We start from the raw sequence: 16171 nt of genomic DNA, 5'->3' as shown, positions 1-16171 counted from the left end.
AAAAAAAAAAAAAAAAAAAAAAAAAAAAGAATGTCTGTTTAGCAAGACCTTACAATAACCACACCACCCATACTAGAAGAGCCAGCATGCAGATGGCGCCACCCGCTACCTCCGGGGCTGGCTGCTCTCCGTGGTGCTGAACACAGAGGTTGAGGTGACCCTCATTCTCCCTGGCTCTTGCTGAACCATACGGTGCATCTGTTATTTACGAGTTTTTCTAAGCACATATGAATCCAATTTGTATTTCTCTCGCAATGTGGAAAAGTGTTTCACAGGTTTGTTTTTCCACATTGGAAAAGTCTAGGCTCTTTTGCTCTTTTAAGACTGCAAATGTAAAGCTTCAAGTTTGCTCATGTGTGTGTGTGTGTGTGTGTGTGTAATAGGAAGGTAGATCAGGTTTTCTTAATAGAATGAGGGTCAGAGGACCCATGCATTTTTCTGTTTTTTTTTTTCATGGCTCACCGAGGGACATGGCACAAGTCATTTTCTTTTGCTCGCTTAAGACTGCAAATGTAAAGTTTCAAAGTCACGTGTGTGTTTTTCTGTTTTTTTTTTTTCATGACTCACCAAGGGACATGACACAAGTTGTTTTCCCTTTTCTGTCTTCAGCATCCCAATCTGTGATGGAAAAAAATGGGGACAGGTAGCGCTGCTGTAGCTAGCATTTGGGGTGCCTCCACTTGTGTTCTGGTTCTTCCATGGGCTCAGAAACCATCAGACAAGATGACCTTGCTAGCCTGGCTTCCTCGAGCACTGAAAGATTTCCTGGATCCAGAAGGAAGATGCAAGGCTTTGCTTCCCTTGCAAGAAGACAAGGATTCAATTTCTCTGCTCAACTCTCCCCCAGCCCGCAGTCCCCATGGACCAGCCATAATTCAGCTAAACCTGAGAGTTCACCAATATTTTATTTACTGATTCAATGTTACGAGACAAGTAAAATAGACGGCTGTCACCTCTATTAAACTGGGCAGGAAAAATGGTCATGTAGGCAACAGGCTCTTTCTGCTCATGATGTGTCATGTTTCCCCAGAGAGGGAAGCAAGAAAAGCAGGGGGGCTGGCCTTAGGGGAGAGCTCAGTTTTGTCGTGTTCAGGAGGGGAAGCTCAGGGCTCCATTGCAAACCTGTCCCATCCTCACTCTCAGCTACGTTGGTATGATAGACAGATCAGCCTAGTCAGTCAGGAATTGGGGCCATCCTTTAAGTCCTCACTTTCCCCACCGATCCAAAGGAAAGTCACTACTCACTCACTCACTCATCAGACTTGGGATAAAGAAAGGCTACTGGCCAGGTGCAGTGGCTCATGTCTATAATCCAGCACCTTGGGAGGCCAAGGCGGGCGGATCACAAGATCAGGAGATCGAGACCATCCTGGCTAACACGGTGAAATCCCATCTCTACTAAAAATACAAAAAATAAACTAGCTGAGTGTGGTGGCATGTGCCTGTAGTCCCAGTTACTTGGGAGGTTGAGGCAGGAGAATTGCTTGAACCCAGGAGGTAGAGGTTGCAGTGAGCTGAGATCATGCCATTGCACTCCAGCCTGGGCAACAGAGTGAGACTCCATCTCAAAAAAAAAAAAAAAAAAAAGAGAAAGGCTGTTGAGCCTGATTGTGAAGTCTGTGTTGGAGAAGCAAACTTCCATAAGGTCATCTCTTACAAGGAAACAAACACACATGCACACACTCACTTTCCCCAGAACCTCCTGTGTATTGTGCATATATTCCCAGGGCTAAATGGCCTCGGTTGACTGTCTCTACAGCCTGAATCTCCAGGTTAACTGTCAACACCTCTGCTTTACACAAAGCTGTCATGTAGACCAGTTGTCTACATATCCTTGCAGGAGCCAGTGATGTGGTAAAGACAGGAAAAGGGGAGACCTGACCTATGATGGGCAGCAGAGCCATGGCCCAGCCACACTTCTGCCTGACAGCTGCCCTGAGTGCTCAGCCTATTAATGACGGCACAGCAGAGGTTCTCTTCCTTGGTTCAGCTCCCAGAAAGGGCAGCCAAGATGCTGAGAGGCAAGTGGAAGGAGAGAGGTGTGACGTCAGAGCAGCCAAGATGCTGAGGGGCAAGTGGAAGGAGAGAGGGGCAAGTGGAAAGGCAGGGGGACCGTGGTCTCTCCTCCAGTCTCTTGTTTAAGTAGGCAGCTTGTATCTCTCCAGAAAATCATCATGATAGGAACAAGAAAATGAATGTAAAGTCCAATCCGAGGCTTGGCAAAGAAGGGCTCACTCCCCCAAATATTCTAGCTCTGCCCAACAGACTAAATGTAAAAGGTCCTGGCACAGAAAAAGCTGCAGAATTGGTGTCAGAAAACCACCACAGACAGCATTAGCACCCTTGCTTCATGGAAGAATCTAACAACATCCTTCATGAAATCCTCATTGACAAAATGGAAGAAGTGTTGAGCTGCATGCCAGGGCAGTTAGGTGGACTTATACTCGAATGACCATATACACCAATGCATTCATTTATCCAACAAAATATGTATTATTATCTACTATGAGTCCCACGCTGTGCTAGAAGCACTGGATGAAGTGGTGAACAAGCTGGCTATGGCCCGTGCTGGTACAGCACTTATCTCTAAAGTAACTAAGAGTTACAACACAGCAAGTGCTACAACAGGAAAAGCAGAGGGTGCTGTGGGACTCAGAAGGGGATGGAGGTCGAAAAACGCTTCCTGAAGGAAAAGGCATGTTCACTGAAACCTCAGTATGAGTAGAAGTTGGCCAGAAAGAAATGAAGTGCAGAGGTCCAGAGTGTGGGGAAAGCACAGGGCCTTCTGGGGAATCAGGCATTCAGTGCAGTGGATCAGAGAGTGTGAAGCAAGGAGGGACATTGCAAGAGCACAGAGATGCCAACCATGGCAGATCGCGAACAGCCTGAAGGCATAAGGAAGCCAGTGGAATTTTGAAGCTCATTAAAGTGCAGGATAATGGATCCAAGACCATTTGAATAAAGCCGTCAAACTCCGACATTGCTCATTTCCTGCTTAATGTGTTTATGGCAGACCTGGATGAAGGGAGGGAGGATATGTTTATATCTCAGGCTCAGATGGCATGAAACATGCTAGACATCAGAATGGGAATCCCCAAAAGCTTCACCATTCAAAACAGTGATTCCCAACCATACCATAGGCCAATAACCACTTAACCTCTCTACCACAGACCCCAGGAGACAGGCAGGGGTTAGAAGAGGAGGGTGTAACCCATGCCTGCTTTCCAAGCATGGAGACATGACAATAAGCTCTAGTGGTCCCAGAACAATGAGTAAGAATAACTGCCTGAAGGTTCAATGATAGAACTTACTGCCTTTAGCTTCTGCCTTTAGGCTCAAAAGATCAACTGCCAAAAGAAGGATGAGAAAAGTTATAGATCAGCAGCAATACTTGTGAAAAAGACCTCATGATCTCATGAGACCATCAGCTCAGGATAAATCAGCAGACTGAAATGGCTGCTAAAAAGCCTGACACAATCTGTGTTGTATAACTAGACACCAAAGCTGAGATCTGAGGAGGTGATGATCTTGCTGGTTTTGATAAATAAGTAGCAGTGTGGTCAGCCCTTGACACCATGCTGGAGGAATTAAGCCTCTTTAGTCTGAAGAAATAAACGCCTTTGTGTTTCTGCAGAGCTCTAGTACAGGACAGGGAACAAACTCAAGCCAGAGTCAGTGGGCAGGGTGATCATAATAGTAGTAACAGACAACATTTATTCAGTGCCTACCATAGCTGTGTTCTAAGCACTTCATATGCATTAGCTCATTTGATCCTTACAAAAACCCTGTGAGGCAGGTGCAACTATTATTATTATTATTTTGAAGTATCAAATGGTTTGCTCAAAATGATGCAAGTGGGAAGTGAGGGAGGCAGCCTTCAAACTCCGGCTGTTGGATCCAAGAATCTATGAGCTTCTCCACGATGCTAGATTGAGAGCTAAATGTATTGAGAGCTTCCTTGGTGCCAGGCAAGTTAATTCTCACAACAACCCCATGAAGTGAAATCTGCCATTATCCTCATTTTACAGGTACGGAAATCTAGACTTAGAGAAACTAAGTGACTTACCCAAAGTCACACACACAGGAGGGAAGGGATCAAGAGTTGAAACTCAGACAGAGGAATTTCAAACCTACACTTAGACCCCAGTTATATTGCTCTGCTGGAACTGCAGGGAGTTATATTGCTCTCCTGGAACTGCAGGGAGGCACATGTCAGCTTTTTAGAGGAATATTTGCAGCAAAGATCAGCGTGGGCAAAACATCTGCAGTTAAAAATGGGTGGGGCTTACAATTGGTGAGCTTCTCATTGCAGGCGGCACCCAACCAGAGACTGGCTATCCACCGGCATATAGTAGGGTCCTCCGCTGACCCAGAACAGCAGTTCTCAAAGTGTGCTTCCCAGTTAAGCTCCATCATCATGATCTGGGAACCCGTTAAAAAGGCAAGCACTCAGACCTCTCACCCCAGACTCACGGAATCAGAAGCTCTGGGAATGTGGTCCAGCAACCTGCATCTTAACAAGTGCTTCAGGTGATTCTGGCACATACTAATATTTGAGAACCGGAGGCCTAGAATGACCCCTGGGATTCTTTTCAGCCTAGATTCTTTGATTCTTCACCATAGACAGGAAACGTGATGCCCGGAGTCCTGGAAAGTCCTTGGCTCCCCGCTCCTGCTTTTCCGCCCCATTGGGCAGCTTTTTGGAATAGCATATTTCAGTTCTGCAAAGCAGATGCAGAAAAGCTTTGCAGAAGTCTCCCTCATTCCCATATTTAAAGAGCTCATCCCTGCAGTTGTTCTGAGAACGCTATAAACCCCCTTCCATCTGCAGCCTGTCTGCATCAGTCCCTTTAACAGTGTAAGACTTAACTGTCTCCTATGGATTGGAACCCTCTCAACACAAACCGGAATCTTAGCTCCTTCTTGCTGCTTTTCCCCCTCTGCTATCCTTAACTACCATTCAGCATGGCACCAAAGGATCTGGAGTCGAAGCCACCACTCCCCCTGGATCTCACTCCATCTCATTATCTCCCATCTGTATGATCACCATGGGGACTCTCTCCTCCCTGCCTTTTGCCTCTGTCCGAATTACCTGGTGTCTCACAGGAGAGCTAAAGTGTCTATCCCCTAGGGCCTCCAGCCTCAGAGCCTCTCTAGTCTCCAGCGGCCTGCGCAGGGGGCGAGATGGTACCTCCATCTGGGAAGGGCTGATCAGGACTCTCTGGACAAGCAAGAACATTCCATAATCAGGATCTTCCCAGCTCTTAACATATGCAAAATATATTTTAATCAAAAATGCTGCAAGATCAGGGAAGAACAAGCATCCCATAAATGATGGGCCAGGCGGCATCTGGGAGCCGACATTAGGAGCAGCCATGGCAGGGTACCTCTCTTGCTCCCTAGCACAAGGATAATTGGCACAGACTGCTAGACCCACCAACTCCAGTGCAGGGCCCATGGGTATGTGAGCAGCGGGGCCATCATATCGTCCAAATGCCATGTACAAGGCTGCATGGAGTACGGGGCACTAGGGTTAGCACAAAGCCAAGGGCACATGAGAAGCAGACAGCCTCACAGCTCAGCATCAGTGGAGATGCGGCCCCGCCCTTGGAGAACCTTTTTTTTTTTTTCTCCTAACATTTATTAAGCATCAGGGACTATGCAAAGATCTTTACATACTTTATCTCCTATAATCCTCACAATAACCCTTTGCAGACAGTACTGTAAGGTTCAACCACAAGACTTTTGTGGGTCAGCAACAGCTGCACACGGTTCAATCTAACATTAATACTTCTAGTTTATAGATGGGGGAATGGAAGCTCGGCGGTGCAGTGACTTCCCCAAGGTCACACAGCAAGTACACATTGGACTCACATTCAAAAATAGATCCGCTGCATTTCATCAAACCCAAGACATGCCATTCTTTCTTGGAGTGCCAAGAAAGAAAAAATTCTGCAAGTAAGCTTAGACATGACATGTGAGACACGAGTTGATGTCAGAGATATGAAAATGTGCAAAAAAAAAAAAAACCTCATCTTAGAATCAATGAAATATATTATTGATTCCAAAATAAATCATTCTGCTTCTTCGTAGTGATGGGAAAGAGATGGCCTGAGACACCCTTGGGTAGCTGCTTGCCTAGCGGGGAGGCACGACGCACATGCACTAGAAAAAGCCTAGACACCGACTCGCCCCCAGGTTACCACAGCCAAGGTCAATACTACTGGTAAACAAGGTGTAAAGGTCAAGGGAAGCAAGGACAAGGATCTGGGCAGCTGAGCTGTGAGGAGGGAGGGGCAGTGTGGACCCTGGAGGTGATTTCCAAAGGAAAAAAAACAAAGGAAGGAAGGGCAGAGGGCTCTGGGGGCATGGCTGCTATGAAACGTGACTATGAGAGACAAAAGAAAATCTGAACAGCCTGTTGTTCTCAAATCCAGTCCCCTGGCCCTCAGTCCAGTCTCGTCTCTCCAAATCATGATCAGTTAGGATCTGTCTCTGGAGCACAAAGAGAAACTGGAGGAAACGCATACTCCAGAAGCAAATTCAGACACTGGGCCAAGGCCAGGATTTAAGGAGACGCCCACTCTCATGGTCAGTCACGCGCAAGCAAAGGGTCCTCATCTGAAGGCCTCCTTAAAGTCGGCTCCCTGGAGGCCTCCCCACCATCTCCTTACTCTCAGTCCTGTACATAGATTCCTCCAAGGGCGAAAAGAAATGCTCAACTCTGAGCAGCATGTATGCTTTTTTGAAGAGACATCACACCTATTTAACCCAATGGGCAGTATTATCCCCATTTTACAGATGGGGAAAACGGAGGTCCTGGAAAGTAACATGACTCTTCTGACCATGCCTGTCCCAAATCTGTCACCTTTATAGTGACTTTGGGCAATGCAGCTTCCCTCACTTCCAGCACAGCTCAGTCCCTGGCGGCTCCCCTGGTCCCCTAGGAGAAGGAGCACCACAGACAGAGAAGAACAAATCTGGATTTGCCTTTGCCTTTGCTCTTAAAGGGGAAATGGTGGATTGGGAAGGCTCATGTACCCAGGTCCCTACACCCCACCCACGGTGTCTATGACACAGCAACACATATTTCAGGACCCAGCAGCAGCAGGCCCTATTTAGAAGGTCAGGATGTGACTTCTGCGTAAAAATAAAACGACCATAAAACCTATTAGCCTTGAAGGGATGTTGGCAAGAAGGAACACGACTGAGGAAGAAAAAGGGAGGTGAGGGAGGGAAGGAATAACAAAGATGGCTAATTCTCCCACCGCCTTCTCTTTCCAGGTTGCTGGCTGAGGAGGATGGAGGTAAAGGAGAAACAGACACAGGGCCCTTGGGTTTCCCCAAGGCTTTGACAATGCCTTTGAGGACAGCCTGGTGGCTCCATCAGGGACATGTAGACTGGAGACCCCAGAACCGAGGGATCCCTGTAAGTGAATTGGCCTCACCCAAGGGTGAATCCATCCTTTATTTAGGGCTTGGATTAAAGCCTCGAGCAGAGTCCAGAAGCCAGGACAATGTGGGAGGTAATAAGGGAAAGATGTGTGCTGGTGGGGAGGCTGGGAACGACCATCCACACCTGTGTCCTGGAGGAGGGAAACCTGCCACACAGCTCATCAGCAAGGCCAGTCTGACACTGACAACTCGAACTGGTGGAATTCAGCATGGCAGAGCCCAGATGGCCATCCTCCCAGAGCAGAACCGACACAGCCCAGCCAGTGAGACCTCCCTCAGCAGCCAGAAAAGGGAGTGAGAGTAGGGGCACTGCAGTCAGCCTCTTTAAAAACTGTTTCTTTCCATCTCCAGACTGCACAGCCAGCTAAAAGCACAGGAGCCACAGGCAGACAGACCACACTTCTTATCCCACTTCTACAGCTCACTGGCTGTGTGATCTTGGGCAAGTGACTCCACCAAGTTTAGTTCCCTCACCTGCAAAATGAGATAATACCTGTAGGGTTGTGAAGGCTACCTTAGATGAAGAGAAAAGGCCTACAGCTCCATTCACTGAGCACTTACTATTTACCCATACTGTGAGTCATTGTTTGAAAGGCATTTGGCACAGTACTTAGACGTTAATAATTGCACAATAAATTGGGGCCATCGTATTGTTGTCGTCATTGCTGTTTCATTATTTTGATTTTGCTCCAGGCCCAGGTGGGGCCCCAGGCAAGAGACACAGCGGTGGCCATCTCAGCACAGGCACACTGCCCTCTGGTGCTGCTGCTGAAGAATCAGCACCTGGGAGAAAAGCGACTCCAGGAACCAAACCCAAGGCCAAGGCACCAGCCCCATCTGCATCAGCTCCATTTCTGCGCCAGGCAAGCCCTTGGCGCATCTGTCTGTCCGGAGCTGCAGCTCTACCATACCGGCCTCTGGAGGAGAAGCAAGTGCCTGCTGGGTGCCAGCCTCAAGGAGGACCCTGCTCCTGCAACATCGGTCCTCTCTGTTGCCAGGCGGGATGTGGGAGGCCCCCCAGTTCCTCTCCGCTCTGCCCAGTGGAGCGAAGCATCGGCTCTCTCAGTTCCCTCTGGAAGGTCCTAAGCAAGCAAGGCAAGCCCAAATCAGGCTGTACCTACGGCAGGAAGAGACAGGGGCAGGTGCTGTGGCAGGTAAAGGAGGGGCCACCTCAGCAGACCAGAAACAAAGTCCCAGTCACTGAAATCAAACAGGTCTTCCCCTAAAAGAACCCCCTCCAGGAAGCAGACCTGCAGTCTGTCCTGCATATGGCCTTCTACTTCTCTCAAGAGGAAGGGTAGTTCCACTGCCTACGGTGGTGGGGGCGGGGAGAGGCATCTGTGCTCCTCCCCCATGGAGGGGACTGTTTCCTGGGGCTGGGACAGAGAATGCCTGCGAAAACATGGGAATTCAGGAAGGCTCACAGGCTCCACAAAGGATCCTAAAAGCAGCGAGGCAGCTTGCATTCCTGGAGGGGTCACAGATGAAGAGCCACCCCACAAAGCCCTTTGAAAACAGCACATGAGCTAGACTTCCGAAGTCAGCCATCCTGCCGGCTACAGGGGGATGCAGGTGACCTTGGAAGTGAGTCCAGGATGCCTGGCTGACCTTGCATAAACCACCTCTAAAAACCCTAGGTCATCCTGACGTCGAAAGACTGTTTAGCGCAATGCAAAGTAGGCGTCAGGAAAACATTAAACTCCAGTTGAGAAGGAGGAAAGCTGGGGCTGACAGCAGCAGCTGGGCTGAAAAGTGGAGCGAGAAATTCCTCAAGTTAATGCTCTCTAAGGCCCCGTGGGCCACTCCCAGGTCTTGTCTGAAGCTATTTACTTCCAGGGGGGAAAACCCTATTGATCTTCATTCAGCTGCTGTCTGCTCCTACAAGGCAGCGATGTTTCAGTGCATCACCAGTCACTGCAAGAAATTTCTCATTGTTTTACACACAGCGGCTCCCAAACTCAAGAGATGAATGTTCGGATAATTTGGGTGAACCGATCAGAGGAGTTACAGATGGGGCTGGTTTGGGAAGTCTGAGGGAGGGGGCTTCTCTCCCCAGGGAGGGGCTGCTGTTGCCTGCTGGGCCTCTGTACATTCAGGAAACTCAACACTTTGCAGCTCAATTCTGCTCTATCTGTAGATGCTCCGAGTCCAGAGCTGGGCCAACCCTTCCCTCTCCCCGCCCCCCACACACCTGCTTTATGTCTCTGCAGTCATTTGGCTTCAAACCTCCCCACTGGCTGGTTGGAGATCGTCACCATCCACTTGAGCTCCTCAATGCACAAAAGACCTGGCCAGGCTTCCCCAGCTGCTGCCACCACTGTCTAGCTTCCTTTTCAAGTTCCGGGCTGGCCCTCGATCCTACATATGTCAGTAACGTGAGGGAAGAATGAACCATGACACCTACAAGGCATAACAGTGCCCGCCAGCCTGCACTAAAGGGAACCTTGAAACCACAGAACATACCAACGATTAAGGCCAACCAAATAGTTTACAGATGGAGAAACTGAGGCCAGGGGTGCCAGGAAGAGATGTGATTTGATCAAAATGGCCCAGCAAATTGGTGGCAGATGTGGCAGAAAACCCAGACCCCCTGGTTCCAAGCCCAGCAGCCCCTCCATTACAGCTTTGGGGTCATGCAACCTGGAAATTCAGGTCTCCACGGGAGGTCACTGAAGCCCATTTGGCTGAGAGGGTCCATGCATTAAACTGCCTTCCATGAGTTAAGACCAGGATTCATCTAAACAATAATAACAATGATAATAATAATAAAATGCCAAACACTATGCCTTGAAAACCTTCAATGAGCAACATTTGATAATCATACACAGAATACATCTTCCACATATTCACATAAAATAATCAATGATCATTTTTTCCCGCAGACTACAATCCAATTATTCTCTCTCCCTTGCTCTCTCCCTCACTCTCTTTTGTTACTTGCAAACCATCCAAGCAATCAATGCCTTGACCTCTCCCTCTGATAGACACAATTACAAAAAGACAGAGCAATGCAATTCATCTATTCAAGACGGATTGTTTGAACACTCTGTCACACTGCCGAGCTATCCATCTCCTTGTCTAAGAGGAAATTTCAGCCCCCAAAAGAGGCACAAAGAGAGGGGGCAGGTATGATGCTCCCCAGCCCAGAAAGCCCCTCTCACACCTGCAGGAAAACCCCCTCTGGCCGGGTGCTCGGCGACGCCTGGCTTCTGGAGAAGGATTCAGCTTCAAGCTCAGCTGGCTCAGGCACCAGTCTTGAGAACCAGAAGCACCCAGCATACTCCAGAGGGCCTCAATTCTTATAGCCCCAGTCAGAGCCCTGAGATCTCAGGGGTGGGGGGGGGGGAATGGGAAAAGGGAGATGGCACCGGGCCCAGCCAAGGCAGTGTGTTTGGGTTTTAGCATGAGATTCTCTCTTTTTCTCTCTCATCTCTCGCCCTCGTTCTCTTTCTCTCGCCCTCGTTCTCTGTCCACTTCCACTGTAGCTTCCTGGATCCAGCTGGGGTTTGAGCAGGGGCTCAAAAGGACAGAAATTCAGCTTCCCAGGAGGCTCAGAGTAGCCCAGAGGCCTCGGAGTCCTCCCATCCTCCGCCCAAGCTGGCACAGCTCTGGTGGTCACGTTTGGCGCAGGCACAACACCCCGGTCCATGGGCTGAGAATCAAATGGGGCAGGGCTCTTGGATGTAAACGGCCTGGGCTGACATGCTAATTAATCCTGGGGCTTAATACGAAGAAGATTAGAAGAGAGGACGGCTCTGCCATCCTTTAATTGCATTATTACACGCTGAACCGAAGAAACGGCGGGCCGACTTGGGGATGCTCTTCCTAAGGGTTGGGAGGAACTCTCTACCCCATTCAATTTCACAGTAAGGATACATCATGCTGCACCTTCCCAGTTATCCCTCTGGGGCTGCCCTCACAGGAGCCTGTCTTTCTTGGCCTCCAAAGACTTCTAGCCCTGAGGCTGAACTGGGAGCACACCCATCCCACCCCTGTGGAGGAAGGACCAAGGAAGAGGGAGCTGCAATCCATGTGATGGGCAGATAACATCCTCTCAGTGCCCCCCCTTTCCCCCAAGGACACCCTACGACGCAGCACCCTCCTCAAAAAAAGCAGAGGGGAGGAAACACGGAATAAAGGAAGTGCTGGTCCATTACTGGGGGGGAGGGGGCTGCCTGACCCTGGAATGGTGCCAAGCTGGGCTCGGGGCACGCAAAGGCACAGGGATAGAAGACATTTCGGTTGTCAGGAGCAGCCTGGGCTGCAAAGGGTTAAGCCTGACCATAAGGGCTGTCCCCTGAGTCCCCTCCCGTGCCTGGCCTCCTCAGCCTCCGGTGCCGGTGTTTGCTTGCCAGGGTCCTGGGCATGGACTGAAAGATATCAGCGTGGGCAGAGCTGAGAACTGTGCTCTGCCCCAACCACATAGGAGTTCAAGAGGGTCCGGGTTCCCAGCGGCCGCCAGGGAGGAGACCCACCCGCCAGGTTTCTGGCGGCCTCCAGGAAAATCTCAAGTACGGAAACCAAGCCCGACACCGGTTCCGGCACCTCTTTCACGCCGCTGGCAGCCCAAGATCCGCCCTGGAGAAGAGTTGCAGATGAGGAAGGTGGCCATGGCTCGGCGGACTCCAGCTCGCCTCATGCCAGACGCTGGTGCTGGCGCCGAGTGAACCCAGGCGGCCCAGGTCTCCTGCCTGGCGGCGGGCGCAGGGGCCGTGGTGATGGAGGCTCCGGCGTAGCGCTGCCAGGCCCAGCCCCGCCGGTCGGAGGCCCGGGACCAGCGCGGCGCTCAGGCCCGCAGGGTGCCTTGGGCGGCCACAACAAAGTTAAAGCCCGGAGTAAGAGTCTTGGGCGAAAAGATACGCTGAGAAGCCGGAGCCTCGGAAAGCCGCGCGCAGCCCCGCCAGCCGCAGCCAGCTGCGGAGGGATTTGGGCTAACTTTAAAAACCGCCGGCGTCCCTGGGCCGCCTGCCCGGGCAGCTCTGGACCGCTCTGGGCGGCCTCCAGGGCTCCCTTCCGTTTACCTGCGCTGCCCTGGGCGGGAGAGAGGCCTCGGCCCCGAGGGACCGGCTTTTTCCCCCACCCCCGCCCCATGGCACGGGGCTGAATCAGGGCCACTGAGGCCAAGGGCGGCCACTGGGACAGAAGACCACTGCTCTCGTCATGCTAATCGGTGCCCTGCGACCCCGCCGCGGCCGCTCGAGCTCTGCCCGAGGTGGGACGAGGGACCCGCGGGGAGCGAGGAGGGGAGAGGAGAGAAGTTGGCGCCTTCCCCAGGGTTCCCACTCCTCGGAGAAGCCCGATCGCAGAACTCGGTTGACTGCCTTTCATGCTGGCAGTCGCCGCGAGATGCGCCCGCGACTCGGGATCGCACTGGAAACCTTCGCCACACTCGGCCGGGTCTGACCTCCCAGGAGCGCGCCAAGCGCCCCTTGCCCGATGCGGCCCGGCGGCCTTCTCCCCAATAAGTAAGGCCCGTGACCCCGACTCTGGAACTTTGCCCTCACCGGGACGAGCTCCTGGTGGTCACCAGCTCTGTAGCCCGGAGAAAGGTTAGGAAAAATCTCTCGGGAACGCGTTCGGAGGCCACCCTCCCCCCGCCAATTCCCTCCCCAACCCGGGCGCACGAAGACCCCCAGCTCCAGGGAGCCCTTACCGATCCGGATGACGTGGGGCATCCCGCGCGAGTCCGGGATCCAGAAGGCGCACACGAGGAGCCCGGCCCAGTATTCCCAAACCAGACTCCGGCGGCGCCGCCAGGGAGCGGTCATCGTTGGGCGCCGCCGAGCGTGCCCGGGGCGCGGCCGTGGCGGGCTCCCTGGGGCGGCAGCTCTAGGCGCGGGCGCGCAGCAGCCCCGAAGGCGCCGCCTGGCCCAGCCGCCCGGCTCCCGAGCGCCGCTGCGAGTGGGGGGCGCCCCGCGGCGCCGCGCACATCTTACTGGGGGGCCGCCCCGCCGGCGCCCGCCCTGCCTGGCTGCCGCCCACGGGCTGCCCGCGAGCAAGGCTCCTGGGATCCGCCCGGACTCCGTTCGGACTCGGCTGCGGCTCCGACTCGCGTCGGCTCGGCTCCCGCGCGGGCTCCCACCTGCCCCGGCTGCCCGGCGCTGGCGGGCGGGCAGCACGCGTCTCCGGCCGCTCCTCCTCCAGCCGCCGCCGATGCTATCGCCCAGGCTCGCACAAAGCCCCGGAGTGGAGTTGCACGCGCGCACACTCTCCCTCCCAGCCCCCTCCCCCGCGCCCTGCCTCCCGCCTCCCGCGCCGCCCGCCGCCCGCGCTCCCTCCGCGCAGTCCTCCGCGCACACACACTTCACACTCACACCCGCCGAAGCGCACACTCGGGAGCTCACACCTGCGCGGAGGGCGGGGAAAGGGACCCTGGCCCCCGCGCGGGGGAACGCCCGGAGAACGAGGACTCTCCTCGCTTCCCAGACGTCCCCATCGGCCCCGCCGGCCCCAGTCCCTTCCACTGCGAGGGCACGGAGCCCGGGAGCCAGGCGTGGAGCGCGAGAGCTGGCACCGCGAGCTGGGAGACGGCGGCAGCCCAGGGGCCGGACCAGCTGGAGGAGACGCGCCCTCCGGGAGCAGCGAGGCCAGGAGCCTGACGTCTGAGGAGTCTGGCCTCGTAGCTCCCACGCGGCGGGAGCTGGCTGGACGGCGGCGGCAGCGGGAGACCGACCGGGGAACCGGCTTCCCTCCCCAACCCCATTCCTCCCGGGAGCAGAGTTGGAGCTAGGGGTTCGGAGAAGCAGAATAAGAAAATTGTCTACGCTGGGCCTGGGAAGCTGCGGGAGTCTGTAGGGGTGGGAGAACCCAAGCCAGACCCCCTGCTGTGGGAAGCTGGACTTGATAGCGCACGAGAGGGGTCCTGGGGCTGCGGAGGAGGAAGATCGCTCTCGCCTTAGGCCTTAGATGCAGGGGGGCTTGTGCGCCGGGCACACTCCCTCTCAGTCCTCTCTCCTAACTGTGCAGGAGGGGCTGGTGTCCCCTCCCTCATTCTCCTGAGAAAGAATAAAGAGAAACTAATTTGTCGTGGGATGGAGTAGGATCCGTGGGGGAGCAAGCTAAAGGGGTTGAAAAGAAAAACAACGTTGTTTATTAGCAATAATAAATTTTTTTTCAAGTGGCGCTGGGTGTCGAGGGAAGGGAAGGGCTGTGGAGCGAGGCTGGAGCAGGAGGCTGCGAATTACGCAGTTAGGCGAGTTTAATGACCTTTTTGACAGAGACAAAGCGGGCCGATACAGTAGATAAATAAACGGATCTGTCACCGGGCAGCGGCTAGGCTGTGTGTGAATTTATTTTTCTTATTTAAATAATTTGATCTATTCCATCGTTTCCAATCTCTCCCATTTGCCAGCTGTCTGGTAAGAGCATGGCCTCCAACATCTGAAGAGCAAATCTTTAATTTTCTTACAAATATACTATGAGCCGAGCTCTCATCCGCCTGTTAATTTCTCTCTTTTTTCCCCTCCCTGTCTGGGTGCAGGGGCCAGTGGCATTGCGTGGGGATGTGAATATCTCAGTGTGGCCAATCCTGCCAATTAGGAGGGGATGCCCTCCCACTTGAGGCGGAGGCCACTGTGGCTGTAGGGAGGAGAGCCTCCCTGGGCTCCTCACAAAAGAACACAAAGCTGTGTGCCTGTCCCGAGGACATCCTCGAAAATCCAGCAAACGGTTACCGGGTGTCTGTCTCTGCCAAAGCTGGGCCTCTCTCGCCCTGGAGCAGGAGCGCCTGGTTTCCCAAGCAGCCACTGGAAAATGTTGCCCGAGGATCAGAGGGAAGGACACTCAGACCAGAGATAGGGAAGCAGCAGCTGCCACCTCTTGATAGAGAGTAAGGGCTCCATTGAGTAAGGAGGAAGTGCAGGAGAGGGGAGCAGAGGGCCGGCCCTCTGGGATACAGCTGGGAGCCCCTTCCTTGAAGACACGCCCCTCCCCATCACCTGCCTATCAGCCTCCGCAGCTGGTTTGGTTGCCCCAAGAAACCAAAAGCCCTGGCTGTTCTCTAAGGAAGAAAATTCCTGCGAGCTGATAGAGAAAGGGAAAGAGACCCGAACTTGAGGCCAAGGATGCAGGGCTAAAAAGGCATTGCCCAAGGCTGGTCTGGGGACAGGCAAGGGGAGTTCCTGGATGCTCATTCTGCCGGGGTTGTTCTGCAGGCAGCCTGCAAGTGGCTTGGCAGGGAACTGGAGAAGCAGAAAGGTAGAGGTGTGGCTGCCAGGAGGGAGCAGGTCCGAGGCCAGCAGACGGAAAGGATAAGGAGAGGAGGGCAGGAGGAGAAGCCACAGCCTCCAAAAAAGCTAGCATGAAAGTGGTACTAGAAAAGCAAAGGAAGGCAGAGGTGGATGCTGACGCCCCCAGAGGGCGAGAGTGTGGCTCTGTCACCTACAAGCCCCTTCGGTGGCCCAGGGAAGTAGGCCCACTGGCTGGGCCTGCTCCTCCTGCATCCCAGAGTGGGCAGGAGTTACCCAGCACGCTGCGGTTGGAGGCTTTTTCTCTGCTGCCACGTAGGGCTGCGGTGGGAAACAGCCTCCCAGCTGCAGAGGCTATGGGGCCCAGTCTCTGGACTTGGAAGGCAGCTGGAACCCTGGGGCCAGAGGGAAGCTGCTGTCCCCAGCCTTAGGCTGGGCCTTTCTCTTGACCTGGCAGCGAGTCATTTTGTTAACACAGAGGTTTCCCCAAAACTAACAGCAGCATGTTCCCTCCCAGTCTGGGGGAGGGT

At 53.3% G+C, this 16171-nt stretch overlaps 1 protein-coding gene across 1 annotated transcript in view; it reads right to left on the bottom strand.

The window, feature by feature from the left end:
* GRIK3 (glutamate ionotropic receptor kainate type subunit 3) overlaps positions 1 to 13290 on the bottom strand; it is a 230794-nt gene extending 217504 nt beyond the window's left edge. The window contains exon 1 of the mRNA XM_017509765.2: positions 13109 to 13290. Within this exon, the coding sequence (XP_017365254.1) occupies positions 13109 to 13223 (115 nt within the window). The 5' untranslated portion in view covers positions 13224 to 13290. The remainder of the gene's footprint in view (positions 1 to 13108) is intronic.
* Positions 13291 to 16171: the final 2881 nt, after the last annotated feature.

This window comes from Cebus imitator, unplaced genomic scaffold, assembly GCF_001604975.1.
Source record: "Cebus imitator isolate Cc_AM_T3 unplaced genomic scaffold, Cebus_imitator-1.0 Scaffold420, whole genome shotgun sequence".
NCBI lineage: Eukaryota > Metazoa > Chordata > Mammalia > Primates > Cebidae > Cebus > Cebus imitator.
The sequence above is the reverse complement of the archived record's forward strand: the minus strand, read 5'-3'. Positions and strand labels throughout refer to the sequence as shown.